This window comes from Mastomys coucha, unplaced genomic scaffold (assembly GCF_008632895.1).
Source record: "Mastomys coucha isolate ucsf_1 unplaced genomic scaffold, UCSF_Mcou_1 pScaffold9, whole genome shotgun sequence".
In the NCBI taxonomy this organism is placed as follows: domain Eukaryota; kingdom Metazoa; phylum Chordata; class Mammalia; order Rodentia; family Muridae; genus Mastomys; species Mastomys coucha.
Genome location: NW_022196915.1, coordinates 84589910 through 84608247, shown reverse-complemented (window position 1 = coordinate 84608247; position 18338 = coordinate 84589910). Strand labels below are relative to the sequence as shown.

The 18338-nt window shown below is 41.4% G+C and overlaps 1 protein-coding gene across 3 annotated transcripts in view; it reads right to left on the bottom strand.

Annotated features, from left to right (window-relative positions):
* Pibf1 (progesterone immunomodulatory binding factor 1) overlaps nucleotides 1-18338 on the bottom strand; it is a 169033-nt gene that overhangs the window by 7996 nt on the left and 142699 nt on the right. Inside the window, exons 17-19 of one of the 3 annotated variants that reach the window (XR_004116089.1) lie at nucleotides 3494-3664; nucleotides 2972-3089; nucleotides 701-2113 (exon numbers count right to left, since the gene is read on the bottom strand). Coding sequence is in view for 1 of the 3 variants with exons in the window: in XM_031361363.1 (XP_031217223.1) it covers nucleotides 3494-3664 (171 nt within the window). In the remaining 2 variants the exon portion in view is untranslated. Of the gene's footprint in view, nucleotides 1-700; nucleotides 2114-2971; nucleotides 3090-3493; nucleotides 3665-18338 lie in introns of those variants that run through there. The other 2 variants (XR_004116088.1, XM_031361363.1) reach the window with 2 other exon arrangements.

Genomic DNA, 18338 nt, shown 5'->3' with positions numbered 1-18338 from the left:
TCTCTGTATAGCCATGGCTGTCCAGGAACTCACTCTGTAGACCAGGCTGGCCTCGAACTCAGAAATCCTGCCTTTGCCTCCCAAGTGCTGGGATTAAAGGCGTGCGCCACCACCGCCCCGCTATTACTAACTCTTGATTAGTGTGAAGTGATTGGTATAACACGGGCCATGGATGAACAGGTGTGCCCAGAGTTTGTTTGTATATGGGTTAGATACTGAATTAGATATTTTAAAAGAAAGAAACAATATGAAGAAATATAAACTCAATATAATAGAGAATGGGTATGGCTCACAAAGGCAAATTATTTATTGTTGGACCCTTTAAAAACTTTTCTAACTCTGAACAGACCATGGATAATATTTTTGGGCAAAATGCTTCAGATATACAAGTAGCTATTCTTTACTGTGGTAATTCCATTTTTAGATGAACAGTGGTATCTCTTCTATTCTACTATCCTAACAGTTTTTGGCCCTTCAACCCACACAATGGTGCTGTGTGTAACTAAGTTTGATATGCTTCCTTCAGTTATTAACACAATTAACCTTTTGAGTAAGAAGAGTCCCTGGCCCCTGCCCAAAGAGGGTTTCTGAGATCCAGCACCCCTGCCTCCTGAGCGCTGGGATTAAAGGGCATATGCCATCACTGCCTGGCAGAGAGTCCTTATTTTAAATTCACCACTCACAGAAGTTCTTTCAAATGAAGCCAATTTCCATTTATTTATGTATGTAACATTTCAGAGACATACTTAATGATTATTTTTTATTACTGTGAACACTGCCTTAATTATTATATGCTTGCACTTGCTTAAGTTAATTATATTTATAATTTTATAGAGAAACAGTACAAATTAATAAAAATACTTTAATTGTTACAATGTTAACAAGTCCCAAAGTGAACTACTCCACATTTTGTGAGGCACTCAGAGAGCTGCCGTAGAAACCCATGACCAGATTAACTGGGAGCCTACCAGAAGTAATTCACTACTCCCAGGGGGTTTTTGGAGACGATCAACTGATAAGACAAAAACCTTTGTGTCATCCAGACATAGCCATCTAAGGCATTAATCTATAACTCGGGGATTCTAACACACTGAGAAAGTTGGTTAAAATGAGAAGGAAGAGTGACTGATAAAAGCAGACAGAGTAAGCCTGCTGGATTACTCCTGGCATCCAGGGAAGGAGCTGGAGATTAAGACTCTCTTAGTGTTTAACCAGCATCTCTTTTAAGGAAGAGAAAGACTGTGTCGTCGCCATAATCCTTCTGTTTTCTAGTAGGACAGGCTAGGACACAGTGATGGCTTTCTGACTCTTCACAGGTAGAGCCCACCTTCAAGGAGTTCCAGTCGGTCTGGGTTTGTACGGACAAAATAGACTGTCTGCAATCATTTGCCCCTTACGCCCTCATCCCACGTTCACTCAGAGATTTATTTCAAATGGCTTAAACTACATATGGAAGAAGCTACAGTTGTATTTCTGACTTTAGAAATAAAAATTAAGTCATTCTTTTTTTTTTTTTTTCAGATAGGTTCTATCATTCTGTAGTCCACCCTGGCCTGAAATTCACTATGTAACTCATGCTGGCCTCAAACTTAAGGCTAGCATCCTGCCTTGGCCTCCCAAATGCTGAGAACACAGGCGGGAGATATCATGCCCAACTGAGCGGTGGGTTTCCGAGTGAGAGGCACCCACTGGGTGCTGCAGTTGCAAGGCACTGCTAACTCTAGTTTGCAGATGGCCCTCGCTTCCCAGAGTTTAGTTCCCTACTGAGTAATGTGGTTTTAAGAGCTTCTTAGACAACCAAACTGGAGAGATAAAGAACCGATTTCTTCCCTTCCAGTGAACATGTAAAGAATGTACAGAAGGTGTCTTGAGACTAGGGCCTTGACTAGGTCAGAGGAAGGAAGGAGTCTATGAGCACGCACAGTGGATGGGCGCTCAGGGGCCACGGCTGCGGAGCGTCCCAAGCTGTCCCTTAAAGAGAGCACTCAGTTGACTTGCTGTTCTCCTTGGCCTCCATCTCTGCAATGTATACCCTTACAGTAGGGTTCCTCTGTCTGATGTAGACTGGAGCGTTCTGAAGCTTGGGGGCAGCATGGGTCTGTAACCACAGAATCTGCAGGCAGAGACGGACATGAGCTGTCTAGCAGAGCCTATCTGTGAGACCTTCCTAAACACCCAAGGGCTGGAATTCTAGCTCAGAGTGGAATTCTTGCTGTACACAAGTGGAAGAAGGGGTTTCAGTCCCTAGCACAGGAGGAGAAAAGAGGTTCGATTACAGAATCACAAACTACCTTCCATATCACAGATCTGAGTGTGTAGAGGGAAGGCGGGTCACACTCCCTGTGCTCAACTCGTTTTTATAAGCATCTAGAAGACTTACATTTCTTTTTAAAGTTCAAGGGCTCACTGAACTGTAATAGCAAAGAAAAATGTTCTGGTTTTCAGTCTTGTAGGACTTCAAGTTAAACCTCATGTTTTCTCTTGGACAACATCATGAAGCAGAGGAATTACTACTGGCACTGTCCGTCACCTTTCTACTCCTTTTTGTATCATTTGCTGAAACACAGAACTTTCAATATTTCCTGAAGTGCTTTCTATGCACCTCTCCATTCCTCTCTTCAGGACAGGGTTTCACTACAGAGTTCAGGCTGGCCTCCAGCTCACTATGTGGGTAAGGCTGGCCTTGAACTTCTGAGGGACCTTACCCTGCCTGCCACATCCTGGAAATACAGGTGTGCTCTCCAATTCCCCTTTTGGTTTTTGGCTATCCAACCCTTTTTAATTTTATTTAAAAAATTATTTTCACTTTCTCTCTTTTCTCCCTTCATCTCCGTTGCCCCCTTTGCCTCCTTCACCCACAATAAACCTCTCTCATGTGGAAAAAATATTTTCAGATAGGGTCTCATCACATGAACACACACATGCACACACACACACACACACACACACACACACACACACACACACACACCTGAGTTTGGATTCCTAGCATCCACTACAGTTGGATGCAGTGATGCAAGTCTAGAATCTCAGAATCCTAGGCATGAGATGGGAGGTGGAGACTGAAAAATCCCAGGAAGCTTGAGGACCTGGAGCAGAAAACAAGAGACCCATCATTGTCCTCCAACCCCCTTATATGTATGTGGCTCACATGACCCCAGTGAACACGCACAGACATAGCCACATCAAGTGCATGCCTAAAATTCAAAAATCATGCAGAATAATTTTCCGAGTCCCTTGTAATTTGTTCCTGTAAGTGGGAGAAGGAAAAATGTAGACTTAGGATAATCCCTAAGCAAGTTCAATATGCTAATTAGAAACATAAAACCCAACTCTCATCTAATGTATACATTTAGAAAATAGATTAATATAGACATTGCTAGACCTTTGCATAATACTATCCAAAGTAGTTTAAAACAAATATGATTGAGAAGAAAAATAAATTTAGTGAGAAGCAGAGATTAAAATTCTAAATATTTTTAGCTGTACTTACAAACAGCGTTGGCTTGGGTATAAATATATTCTCTTCATGTTCTCTTGGCATGTTCAAAGCCTTTGCTTGATTTTCTGGCACACTTGTTGACTCCATTTTTGTAAGAAGTAAGTTGTTCTCAGAATGTTTATTACACATATTAATGATGATCTGCTTCATAGCTGCAAATTCCTGTTGATATATGAAAACAGTAAGTATGATTTTGGCAGACAGACTAATAATGATTGACATTAAAGCACTACTTTAAGTACATGAAATATTTGAATAATTATACCATATATAAGGAAAGTTGTGAAAGTAAAACATTAACGTATAACAATAATGAACATGATACTTTCTTTCTTTCTTTCTTTTTTTTTTTTTGGTTTTTTGAGACAGGGTTTCTCTGTGTAGCCCTGGCTGTCCTGGAACTCACTCTGTAGACCGGGCTCGCCTTGAACTCAGAAATCCGCCTGCCTCTGACTCCCAAGTGCTGGGATCAAAGGCGTACGCCACCACCGCCTGGCATGAATATGATTCTTAAAATAGTAAATATGACATTACTTTTAGCTTTACAACTAACTTTTTTGTTTTAAAGATTTATTTTATTTATGCATATGAGTACACTGTAGCTGTACAGATGGCTGAGAGCCATCATGTGTGTGGCTGCTGGGAATTGAACTCAGGACCTCTGCCAGCCTGCTCGTTCCAGCCCGCTGGCTCGGGCCCTGCTTGCTCTGCTGTAATACACTTTAGCTGTCTTTAGACACACCAGAAGAGGGTGCCAGATCTCATTACGGGTGGTTGTGAGCCACCATGTGGTTGCTGGGAATTGAACTCAGGACTTTTGGAAGAGCAGTCAGTGTTCTTAACTGCTAGGCCATCTCCCCAGCCCTGCATTTTTGTTTAAGACAGAATTTCTTCTTATAACAGCCTTGGATGCTCTGGAACTTACTCTGTAAGCTAGGCTGGTCTTGAAGTCAGAGATGCCCCTGCCTCTGCATCACGAGTATGGGGTACAACACAATGACTTTTAATATGCTAGTGGTTGCTAGTTTTTCTGCATATTAGAGTCAAACATGGAGCTTTAACAAATACCCCAGGATGTGTGTGTGTCACAGGTACACACCATGACATGATCGCTGTGGAATGCATCTGGAGTTCTACTGCAGTGTTCTGCAGATTTTTGTTGAATAGGTAGGTTAATTATTCTTTAATTGCTAGAAATGAAACCCAAGCCTTGTGCATGCAGGAAGCCTTAGCCTGATGATGTTCTCCTCCCTCTTACGCCATTTAGTACCCTGTCAAGTCTAAACTGAAGGAGGCAGAGAAAGAACATGGAAGAGCTCTGTGACCAAGACGTCAGTCAGTTAAACACAGCTTTAGCTCTTCTCTAGCTGGAGGATTTCTGGAGCCTTTTATGAATGGGAAACGGAGGTGGCTGGAGTTGCCATTTCTAATGTTTCCAGTTCTGGGGATTGAGTCCAGGGTCTTATGTATGCCAGCCCCAGGTACTCACCACTGAACTACACCCCATCCTGTCAAGTTGCCTCTCCAAAATATTTATTTTTTTACTTATCTGAGACAGTGCTATGCTACGTAGTCATTACTTTGTAGCCCAGGCTGGCCAGGAACTCAAGACAGTTCCATTGCCTCGGGCTTTACACAGTTAGGATTTGAAGCATACGTCACTTGGATTTTAGTTTGTCTTTTGAGTGAAGAATTAATTATGCTGAACTCTTTGAAGAATTTAGAGTGAAATTTACAACCACATCCTTTCCAGCCTATTATTTTCCTCACAGACAAACTTTGGCTAGTGGATGCTTATGATTACTAAAACTCATACGTCAAACCCGAGTAACTGGGAAAACAGCGAGCTACCTTATTTATCTGTACGAAAGTGGTGGGCTCTGTTCTAGGCAATTCTTTCCTTTATGCCAACACACAAACCTTAGGGCAGTAGAAGGATGCCCTCTCCCTGCTACTGATCTGTTTATAGACGTCAGCGCAAGTCCCTACAGGCCTCTTCTTTCTGGCTGTCATTAGTTCTATTTAGAACCACCTAGCTGGAGTAGATATTTTAAAACAGACTGTGGAGTTTGAGCCACGCTGCCTTACCGACTCCAGGGCCAGGGGAGGAGCTGAAGCCGTTGGGCTGGAGTCCTTTTCTCCTTGCTGCGGTGCCACTGATGCCTAGCCTAAAACACGCAAGACGGCACCAACACAATCACAATGATTGGGGCCCTTCTGCAACCATTTTGCATCCAAGATTGTGTTCTTTAATTTATGGTAAAGAATGCAGCACTGATCTGATGTTAAGCTTATTCCGTTGCAACACATTTTATTTTATTAATTTTTTTTTCCTTTGACAAAGTCTCTGGTAGTGCAGGCTGGCCTCTAATTTTCTTTGTAGGCGAGGATGACTTTGGACTTTTGATCCCCCCAAATGCTGGAATTACAGGCTTATACCACCTGCTTATGTGGTTGTGTGTTTATGGACGGTACCCTGGGCTTTGTATAGCCAGGCAATCTTCTTACCAAGTGAGCTACATCCTCAGCCTCATGTGCAGCTGAGCTTTTGCGGTACTTAATGGGAAAGGGGAAAAGGATGGCTTCCTAGTCGATCAAAACCACAGAGTCTCTCTTTTGCTTTCGCTGGTGTATAAAGGAGCAGGTTCAAGAAACAGATTTTCCTTGATGTTGGTCAGAAGATTAGAAGGGAGATTAATGCCTTTGTTTCATCTAGACTATGATTACCACAATTTGGGAAGCTAAGATCAGAGTGTCACTTTCATCTGAGAGCATAAACAATATTAACATGGTCTCTAAATCCAGAAAGAACACCTTAAAAGCAGCCAGATTTGGTAAAATGCTATTAGGATCACATTGTTACTGTGCACACCAAAATAACGCTTACAAGGTATTTCTCAGCTCTTTCATTTTTGCTTATATAATGAGCCCTTAATATATTAATATATTAATGTATAGCCATACAAATGTTTATACTACTTACATATATACATATAATATATGATGTTTATTTCAAATAGTGGCTCACTGTATAACCTTGGTTGGCTTGAACTTGCTATGTAGAACAGGCCCTCGGATTCTGCATTAAAAAAAAAAAATTACAAAGCTGGGCAGTGGTGGCGCACGCCTTTAATCCCAGCACTTGGGAGGCAGAGGGAGGCAGACTTCTGAGTTTGAGGCCAGCCTGGTCTACAGAGTGAGTTCCAGGACAGCCAGGGCTAAAAAGAGAAACCCTGTCTCAAAAAAAAAAAAAAAATTACATTTATCTATCTATCTATCTATCTATCTATCTATCTATCTATCTATCTATCTATCTATCTATGGTTGTGTGTGCATGTGTTGTACAGTAGAGGACACGCTTGGGCTATGGTTTGTGTGTGGAGGAGTAGCTCACTGATCATGTGGTTCCTGGGGATGAATTTAGGTTCTTAGCCTTGGCAGCAAGTGCCTTTACCTGCTGAGCCATCTTGCTGGCCCCTGGATTCTTTCTCTAATACTTTATCAGTACTTAAAGCCACGCCAGTTACTTAGGCTCATTTCCAGAGAAAGGTCTTACTATGTAGTAAGGATCTCAGGGCTAGCCCAGGCTGATGTGGAACTCACTATGCAGACAAACACAGCTTTCGACGTGTATAGAGTCTTTTGCCTCTGTTGAGTACACCTATTTGTACTTTGACTTTGTTTTGTTTTGTTATAAAAAGTTTTTCTTTTCATACTTTCTTTTTCTTGTCTCACAGATGGAAAGTACTAAGCAGTCTCTTTTTGTTAGTTGCTTTTTTTTTTTTTTCTTTCCCTTTTTTGACAGGGTCTAATATAAGCCTAGGTTTCCCTGCCTCAAATTCAACTGAATCTAAGGCTGGTCTTGAACTTCTCTGATCCCCCTGCCTCTCTCTCACAAATGCAGAGACTAAAAGCATATTCCACAGTGCCTGGCTCATAATTATGCTGTTTTTTTGAGATTTTTTTTCTTGTCTTTTTTTTTTTAATATTACAGTTTTTTTTTAAAAGATTTATTTTATGTATATAAGTATGCTGTACTGTCTTCAGACACACCAGATGGTTGTAAGCTACCATGTGGTTGCTGGGAATTGAACTCAGGACCTCTAGAAGAGCAGTCGGTGCTCTTAACCACTGAGCCCTCTCTCCAGCACTTTCCTTCTCTTTTTGAAGTATGGTTTTATGGTGTGGTTCAGGATAAATGAGAATGTTCTACATAACCCAGACTGGGCTCATGATCTTTTTGCTTTAGCTTTCTGAGTGCTGGGATTATAGGTTTACATGTGTGTACATGTGCCTCAGTCAGACGATAACATTCAGCAGTCAGCTCTCTACCGTGTAGACTTCAGGACTCCAGAGCTTGGAAGCAGGACTTCTGGCCTACTGAGTCATTCCACCAGCCCAGTCTTATTATTTCTTGCAACCATTTCTTTTTCTACTACCTGTCAATAGTCATGTTATTCATTCCCCAACCCTGATCTTTCTAATCATTAAGTCCTGTTCTATTATGGAGCCCAGGCTGGATGTGGAGTGTGTGCGCAGTTCAGGCTGGTATGAGACTCTTGGTCCCCCTGTCCCTGCCACCCCCACATGCTGGATTACAGGTGTACATAACCTTCCCTGCTTTACTTCATTAATTTTTCTCAGTGTTCTGGGGGAAAGTATTATGTGTTTACAGTATAACTTCTATGTTATATGAATCAAGTTTATGAGGACTATGAGGCATCTGATTCTTATTCCTTATAGATGTTATTTGCCTCTGGAATATTCTGTCATTTAGTTCTAGGTTTAAAGGGATGTAGCCTAGGCTGTCTTAGAACTTAAGATTATGGGTATGCATCATGCTAGCCAAACTTCATGACTTGGTTTTAGCATCTCTGGAAACCATCACAAAGTTGTGTTCACTGACTATGTTCTGGAAAGATTACTTTCTAAAGTCTTTCTGAAGAAATTAACTTTAGTAGTTTGCACTTTCTTTCCTGTTCCAGTTGCTCACCGTCTCCCTACATTAGGAAGGGCGTTGTATCTTTCAGCTGGGAATATTTGCTTTGTGCTGTAGCTTTTCCTCTAGTTCCTTATAGCTTCTGGTTCCTAATTTATGAATGAAGTATAGTTTACATGGATTCTTTTGGATGTTAGGGGATGTTTGTCAGAACGACAAGACATGCTTCATGAAAAAGACAGTTGATATATATATATAGATATATATATATATATATATATGTATGTATGTATATGTATATATATATGTGCATGGTATAGATATATATGTATCTCACAATTTGTGTGGGCATGATGATCTTTCTAGCAGGGCTCCCTCTAGGGCTATCATGAACAATGCAGAATTCCCCCCAAAGACTGAGTGTCCCTTCATTCTGTCTAATTCTAGCTTATTCTTGGCTGATGATTAATTTAGAAAGTCATTTCCAGAAATAAAAAAAACCCTTCTGCTTCTGTAGCCTGGAAAGTACATGGAATTATTATAATTATGAGAATGAGTGTGGCGTTCACTACATGAACAAATAAAGAACCAACTATTTGATCACACAAATGAAAGTAAGGTTAAGTCAAAGATAAAACAAAACAAAAACCCTATATAGTGAGCTGGGTATGATAGTAATCCAAAAACACTTAAGACGCTAAGGAACGAGGATTGAGAATTCAAGCTCGGCCTGAGCCTCCTTCGGAGACCCCCCCCCCCCCCGAAAACACCCCCTGTAGCACAGTGTTCTGAATGGCAGAGTGAAAGCTAAAGAGCTGCTTATGACATTAGCGATGATAGTGACTGTTATTGCCCAATCTCTAGGAGAAACTGCTCTCCTGAATCCTTAAGCACACATCTTGGTCATTTACTATTAAGGATTCACACAGAGTGGTGGCATGTTAGCACAGCTCAACTGCCGAGCAGCTGCTTAATGGCATTGCATAGCTGATGCCAATAAATTGCTCAAAGTTGTAAACTCTGCAAAGATGTTGGCAAGGGGACACATAGATAGCATTTCTCGATGAAAATAGCTCTGACAAGTATAATACAAACTATGTGCTTCCCTGGAGTACAAGGAAGTGCATATATATATATGAGCAACAACATGTCAGGACCGATGGGCAGACAATTCTGTACATATTTGGCTCTAGGTTATACAAGGTAGAAGTCAACCTGGCTTTAAGGCAAGAACAGACTTTGCAGAAATTTCATTTAAAAGTATATTTTAAATTATATTGTACATTTCTATTTACTTGGTGTTTTGAGGCATGGTCTTTCTAGGTAACCGCAGAGGATCTCAAACTCACAATGTAGCCCAGGCTAGCGTTAAACTTGTGGCCGTCATTCTGCCTCAGCTCCTGTGTTGGAGTTAAAGCTGTGAACTATCATGTCTTTTTTTTTTTTTGGTTTTTCGAGACAGGGTTTCTCTGTGTATCCCTGGCTGTCCTGGAACTCACTCAGTAGACCAGGCTGGCCTCGAACTCAGAAATCTGTCTGCCTCTGCCTCCAAGTGCTGGGATTAAAGGCGTGTGCCACCACCACTTTGGTTCTCATGTCTTCTTTTAAAAGGAGAGAATTTTGCTTTAGAAAATTTCAAAGACAAGAAGGTAGGCCAGATGGCCACAGTGGTGCATGCTTTTAATCTAAGCACTGAGAGACAGAAGCAGGTGGATCTCTGTGAGAGTTCCAGGACAGCCAGAGCTATGTAGTAAGACCGTCTCAAAACCAAAAACCAAACCAAGCCAAACCAAACCACCAAACACCAACCAATGAACCTATCAACAATCAAGGAAGCAAGAAAAAGGAAATAAAAAAAGAAGAAACTGGGCTAGAAAGATGGCTCAGTGCATAAAGCCAGTTGCTGCTAAGCCCGGGGACCTATACTTGATTCGCAAGATCCACATGGTGGAAGAAGATAAGCAACTACCTGCCACAGCTTGTCCTCTCACCTCCACAGAGCCTATGGTACCCACCTACTTCCCCACACAAAACAAACACACAATTAAAAAACATTAAGAGGGGGCTGGAGATATGGCTTAAAGATTAAGATTTCCAGCGGTTCTTCTAGAGGACACAGCTTCAATTCCCAGCACTCACATGGTGGCTAATAATGATCTATAACTCCAGTCCCAGGGGGTCTGACTCCCTCTTCTGACTTCCATGGACCCGAGACATGCAAGTAGTGTCCAGACATACATGCAGGCAAAGCACCCATATACATAAACATTTTAAAAGGAAGTGAAGAGTGTAGCATACTGGCTAGCTGTTTTTTTTTTTTTTTTGGGGGGGGGGTCAACTTGACACAAGCTAGAATCACTATGATTCTATTATTGATAGGATTCACTATTGAAGAGTTGGGAAAATGCCTGTACCAGATTGACCTACAGACAATCTGGTGGGACGTTGTTTTTAAAAGTTACTGATTGATGTGAGAATGCCCAGTCCATTATGAGTGGAGCCAAAGTCAGGGCACCGTGTTCATAGGCTCTATAAAGCAGGGTGAGCAATGAAGTAAGGGGCCTTCTTCCATTCTCTGTATTCAGTTCCTGCCTCCAGATTCCTGCTCTGCCTTCCCTGGATGATGGAATGCGACCTGAGAGTTGTAAGCTGAAATCAAACCTTGCTTCCTCAACTTGCTTTTGGGTATGGAGTTTTATTACAGCACTAGTAAAGTATCTAATACATATAGCACACTGAATTCTCTATTCACTACTTAACTTCTACACTAGTCTACACTGCTTATCATTTTATCAATTATTATTATTATTATTTTTGGATTTTCGAGATAGGGTTTCTCTGTGTAGTCCCGGCTGTCCTGGAACTCACTCTGTAGACCAGGCTGGCCTCGAACTCAGAAATCCGCCTGCCTCTGCCTCCCAAGTGCTGGGACTAAAGGCGTGCGCCACCACCGCCCAGCCATTTTATCAATTATTTACTGACTAATTTATTCATTTATTGTAGGAACCATGCCGTGTGTGTGCATGCCTGTGTATCTGTGTTTGCGTGTCTGTGTGTGAGACCTCCGTGTCGGTCCTTGCAGTATACCTTGAGATAAGTTTCTTTACCTGCATGTGCCAGGCTAGGCATGAGGCCTGCAAGTTTCTGGGGTTATTCCCAGTCTCTGCCTCCACCCTGCCACAGGAGCCCTGGGATGACAGAACTTTCACAAGTTTGAGGGCTTCAACTGAGGTTCTTATGCTAAAGCAACCTATGTTGTAGCCACTGAGCCATTTCCCAGCTGCAAGCTCTTCAGGACTTCACACTGTAGCCATGATGGTCACTCACTGGATGGTCCAGGCTGGTGGGGAACTTGGGCAATACTCCTGCTTCAGACATTTGTATTGAGACTGTGAAGTTCTCAATACTATGTTTCCAAAGCTTTATTGAAGCTATGTTTCATACACTACATAATTATTTTATTTAAAATGTTAGAAGTTTTTAGGTCATAGAAATCCCTACAAAGGCTGATTTAGGGCTTTTCAATGTAACAAAGGTGTGCAAGTGGGAAGATTTCAGTATACTATGTTCAATTCTGAATCTGACATGTGACATAACCCCCTTTCCATTCTCTCCACCACCTTCCTCTCTCCCCAACTCCCTGTACACAAGGCTAGCCTAGAATTGGCTAAGTGGCCCAGACTGGTCTAGAATTTACAATCCTTTTACCACTGCTGCCTCCTAAGTGTTGGAATTACAGGCACCAGCACCACGCCCGGCGACGGGCACCAAGTCTTCAGTGATAGTGGGCACTGCTTGTGAGCTGCAACTCTGAGCCAGCTGTGCATCTCGGCTCTGTGATTTACAGTCCTCAGCCCAATATGTTGTCCGTGTTCATGTTGTTATAGTCACCGTGCTTTGCACTTTCAGCACAATAGTAAGCTAATTACTTGAGTGGCTAGTGAGATGGCTCAGTGGGTACAGGTACTGCTTCCATGGAGCTGAACCACTTGAGCTCAATCCTGGGGTCCACACGGTGCAAAGAGAGAACTGACTCCCACAAACTGTCCACTGACTTCCACATGCATGCCTGGCAAGTTCGAGTACACACACACACACACACACACACACACACACACACACACACCTGGCATGAGATAATCAATACTTTAATACAGAATAAGCTTTACCTTTGATAATTGTGTACAAGTATTCTTAGACTATTCAAAGTTTGGCAAAAGTTGGACGCCTTTGGCATCTACATATTTTCAATTTTTATGCCATGATAAAATGGCGTGTCACTCCATTTATTAACACATTATCTTAATCCCACTTTATTCTGGGGCAGAGAGTCTGTGTGCATATTTTCCCAAAAAGAGGAGGGAGCACGCTGGCTCCCAAAAAGATTAATTCGCCAAGTGGATTCAGAGCCACAACCCTCTTAATAAACATGCTTAAGCGCACTGCAAAAAATTTTGTTTTTGTTTTTTCTTTTTTCTGTTCCCTTTTTTGTTCTTGAGCTTGAATGTTTGGTAAATTGCTTTAAATGTATTTTCACTTAGCATATTTTAAAAGTATGGTGAATCTACTGAAACATATACCCACCGTAAGTCGAGGAGTATCTTTATTTACAGGTACCAGCAACATTGTTAATTTTAACTCTTGTATTAAAAGAAATCATTTTTTTTTTTAAAGAAGAAAGAAAGAAAGAAAGAAACCTGATTGCTGTCTGGGCATGGGGACACACTCCTTAATCCCAGTACTTAGGAAGTGGAGATAGGAGGATGAGGGTTCAAGGTTATTCCTGGCTCCAGAGCTCAGTGCCACCTGCCTAACATGTGCAAAGCTCTGGGTCCCCCACCCTGCCCATGTAAATTTAACTAAAAGTTACTTATTCCAGGCATGTTGTGGCCATCACGTTTAATCCAGCACTTGGGAGATGGAGGCAGGTGATCTCTGAGTTTAAGGCCAGTCTGGTATATAGAGTGAGTTTCAGGGCAGCTGGGGCTGTATAACAGAGAGACCTTAGCTCTAAAAGTTACTTATTCAATATTCTAAGACTTCAGTTATGAAGTTGGGCAATGGTGGCACATACCTTGCAGTTACAGAAGGAAACAATAGGCAAAATAGCTTTTATATGGCCAAGTGTCAGAAAATAGTATTAGCATATGCTTTAGAATTCTTCAGCCTTTTAAGTGGTTAAATTCATTTGCAAGGCAACCTCACCTTACACTGGTTGTGCCTCACAGTATACAGAATGCAGGTGGAGGAAATAAAGAGACAGGGTTTAGTATTCACTGAATATTTCCAATGTGCCAGGCTTCATGTCCTTTATATAAAATTTAATTTTGGCCATTATATAAGAAGTAGACACTGTCTCAGTTTTTAAAATGAGAATTAGTAGGCGGAGAAATCTAGTCAAATTCATTTCGTTACTAAGAAAACAAACAGTATCCAAATATAGGGGTTTTCTGGGTTCAAAGTATATATTATGTATACAATCAAGGGCTTCTGTTAAGGCCTTTGATACATAATGTCAGGTTTGAAAGGTAGCCCACACGATTTAACCCAGACCCACACACAATTAAAATACTCCCTCTACAAACACTGTTTACATATATTCAGTTATCACATTGTATTTCACAAATACATACAATTATTATGAGTCAATAAAAAATAAAAAAAGGACATCTCCTTTGACCATATGGCCACTAATTCAAGCTTGAAAAATAAAGACAAATTATCAATTTAGCTTTTCTCTACTGAGCTACAAAAACAAACCAAAATCAATACTGCCCCCATCCCATCTGCCAACAAAAGCAAAAGCAAGTCAAACATGGACGGCGTCTCCAGCCTTGGCTGAGCCGCTTCCTTAGAAGTGTGTGCTTTTCCTTGCCTGCTATCTTCTTTAAGCCCCCAGCCCACCCATCTCTCTGAGGAGAGCAGGACTGTTTAGATTTTCTTCACATCACCATGGAATGTTTCAGCCTCAGGCTCATCAAGTTCTAGCTCAGAGATGACACAACCATGTGTGCTGCTATACTCTGTACATGACTGAAAGCTCAGTGAGAAGTCCAGTGTTCTGCTGAGTGACAGCAATGAGAGGTGGCTGGGTCACTTCCATCAGTGATAGTGAAAGAGAAGGCTAAAATGAACAAACTGAGGTGTGAACACTTTGAAGAAGTGTGAACATAGTGAGGTCTGAAGACAATGAAGTATAGACACAGTAAAGTGTGAACACCCTAAGAACGAACACATGGAAGCATGAGTACACTGAAGTCTGTCTGTACTGAAGTATGAAAACACTAAAGCATAAATGTATATAAATACATGCATACTGAACTATGGACAACTGGTGTGAATGCATCAAAATATGAACATACTGCAGAAGTATGAAGACACTGGAGAGGTGCGGGCACCCAGGAAAAGTGTGGGCACCTGGAGAAGCTTCTGATGAAATCTGCTATTACTGCTGGCTTTGCTTGGCCTGTCCTTATGCATTCATTTAGTTGCTTTCTATTTCTAGTCTTTATTGGTTTGGCATAATCTAATAGTTCTTTGATGTTTTTTCCTCTGTGATTCACATTCAGCATCAGTTTTAGCTTTTAACCCTGATTCTCCATGGTGAACACTACATTTTGGAATGTAGCTTACTTTAGGGTATATAGTATCTTTGATTTGTTTTCAAAACATTCCATTCTTGTCTCACTTTTAGCTTCTTGATATGTGAATAAGTTCAACTACCTATTAAGTTTACATCAAAATATCACCAATATTGTTAATTCTGACCATAACCTAATACCACTGCTAGTATTTTCTCTTCACTACTGCATATTTCAAGAGACTTGGGGCTTTCTAGGTGTGGTGTGTATGTGTGTGAGAGAGATTGTGGGTGTATGTGTGTCTTTGTTATAAGCTACTATCATTCAAAGGGTATCATAAAAACAGAGGGTTAAAAAAGATAGCAAGAGGTCATTTACTCATTTCTTATTAACAAAGATCAGGGCTGGCAAATAATCAGTGTGTAGACTAACTGTCTGCTATGCAAGCGCGGCAAGCTGAGTTTCATCTGCATCACAGTGTGGAAAAGCCCAACGTGGGAGAGCACATGTGCACACCCAGCACCCCTGTGGCAAGGTGGGAGGTACAGCCAGGACAACTGCTAGCACAGAGAAATAAGAGACTTCATCAGGGTGGAAGGTAAAGTCAACTCCCCCAAATTGTCCTTTGACTTCCATATGTGCACATGTGTGCTCGCCCCCAACCTCCACACAAACCTTAAAAACAAAAATCCAGATAAGTGTACTTATTCTTTTAAAATTCAATAAACTTAAAATAGTACATACTTTGTTCTTTAAAAACAAAACAAAAGACACTTTGAAGCTGACAAGTTTCTACAGCACATAACAGATAAGAAAGTGTGATAGAAAAAGCCAAAAGGGTATTTATACAGATAAAATATTTTTATGATGAGATATTCTATTGCTTCATATAAGACAGAGATGTACATGCAGGAAGCAAGAAAGGTATTAAAGAATTTAGAGAAGGTGTTGAAAAGAATGTAGCAAAAGCAGAGCAGAGCAGCTCAGACCTATTTCTACTGTGTTCTCTAAAGTGTAGACATAATGGTCCAAAGAGATTCGAAAGGCTGGGTAATCCCAGCCCTTCTGAGACTGAGGCAGGAAGACACTAAGTTTGATGCCTGCCTGGACTATACAGTGATGCTCTGTTACAAATTCAATGTATGGATTTCAAATTCAAGGAGAGTGAGCCTTCCACAGACTGGGAAAGTGAGAGTGAGTACTGCTCCTGCGGAATGGGAATAAGCATCGTACAGCTCATGGAATGGGAATAAGCATCGTACAGCTCGTGGGAGGCCTACGTGCAGTGAGTGCAGGCAAAGGTACCGTATGGTAAGACAGAAACAGTAAAGATACTGTACGTAACCAGGCTAGACGGCTAGCAACTCCAGAGTCCCAATGCTAGGACTACAAACATCTGCTACTCACTTGGCTTTCCATTAGGGTGCTAGGAACTGAACCCAGGTCCTCATTCTTGAGTGGAAGCACTTTACTGATGAAACTATGTTCCTATTCCCTAAATATCAAGTATTATTTAGAAAAGATGGGCATTTTGGGGGAATAGTCTTCTTCAGTCAGTTTTTAATTGTGATTTGGTGCTGTGCTAGGGTTGAATGAGTCTTCATGCATGCTAGACAAGTACTTGCACTGCGGTGCAAGCTTTAAGCTGCTCAGGCTGTAATCTATGCAGTCTCTAACTTGCAGGGCTCTTGTCAATAGCCTTGAGGAGCGAGGGTTACAGGCCCATGTCACCTGTCATAAACAAAAAGATTCCTCTTTTGAGTTTTAGATGGAACAAGAAAAGAAAGGCATGGAGGGGTAGCTTAGAGCCTGCCTCAGCTGTCTCTGCCTTCCAGGGACACTTGGTACCCAGTACCATATCCTTGACTTGAAAACATTTAAAGGAGCTGAAAAGAAGAATTTACAACAGCCCAAGCTATAGTATCCCTTGAATATCCTCTGTCATGAATTCACAGACCTTTACGTGGGAACAACCCTCTGGCTCTGTGTGGGCCTGGGGCTGTAGCTCAGGGGCAGAGCAGGAGCACTGTGGAGTTCCACCCAGACCTGTGAAAGGAAGCTCCCCTCCAAAAAACAACAACAACAACAAAAACAAGACAAAAACCACAATAAAAGCAAACCAACCCAAGCAACCTTCCAGGCAATTATTAAGTAGTGTATGTGCGCGTGTGACAGCTTTTCAGTGTCGCGGTTCTTTCCTTTTCTGTACCACTCACTCACACTTGTTTAATTTGAATGTTTTCCATATGTTTTCCTACTGACTTAATATTTAACTTGTAACAAGCAGTCACTGTTGATTAGAAATGCACAAGTCTGAAAAGCAATTATAGTTTCATTTAAGGAAATATTAGCTTACCTACTTGGTGGCATTTGTTTTTTTTTTCAGTCATGTTGAATGTAAAAAGTAACTGAATAGGTGTATAAGAGGAAATAATATAACAAGGTATTGTTAAAGAACTTTCCACAGTGAAGTATGAACCTAGAAAGGGTGACACACAAACTGAAATATGCAATTTGTGGGGGCCTTTTATGAAGTGGAGTGCCCAAGGGGCATGTGGGATGTGAGATGCCCCTGACATCTTCCGAGAAATCACAAAGAACATATGAGTTAGACTCCGGGAACATAAACATGCCGTCAAAGAATGATAATTATACTGTGACTTCACTTTTAGGAAAGCTGCCTGACTACAGGGTTTGTTTCCTTCTGCCAGGTTCCAGGCACTGCACCAGAAGTGGGTTGTCTAGGGCCATGGAAGTCCACTCACCTGTCATCTCAGTGACTTTGTACAGTCCAGGGGATTAGTACGGAGTGACTGATTAATTTGGGTTATATACCAGTTGACGTGACCATGGGATCCCAGAAGCTTTACTGACAGAAACACTTAAAAGAGACTGCAGACATGCTAGGTCTTAGATGGTCTAAGTTAGGCAGCTTGTAATCTGCAGACACTTGACAAGCAGAGGCTGTTGCGGCTACAGTTATCATGTCTTGGGTTTTAGTAGTAGCCCTGTGCTAGACAAACCTTCCAGATAACACTTTTTATTGGCTACTTTCAGACAGTTCTCTGAAATTGTTCTGGGATATATCAGTTTCTGTACTTTTCCAATTAAAACGCTATCAGCAATCCAAAAGAAACAATTTTGGGGGGAGGAAATGCGAATCATATTAAATGCTAATTCCTAAAGCTATTTGACAGCTGCTAGTATGATTGCTATTAAAGATTTAAGAATGCATAAGAAATTCTAAGATTGCCGGGCAGTGGTGGCACACGCCTTTAATCCCAGCACTTGGGAGGCAGAGACAGGCGGATTTCTG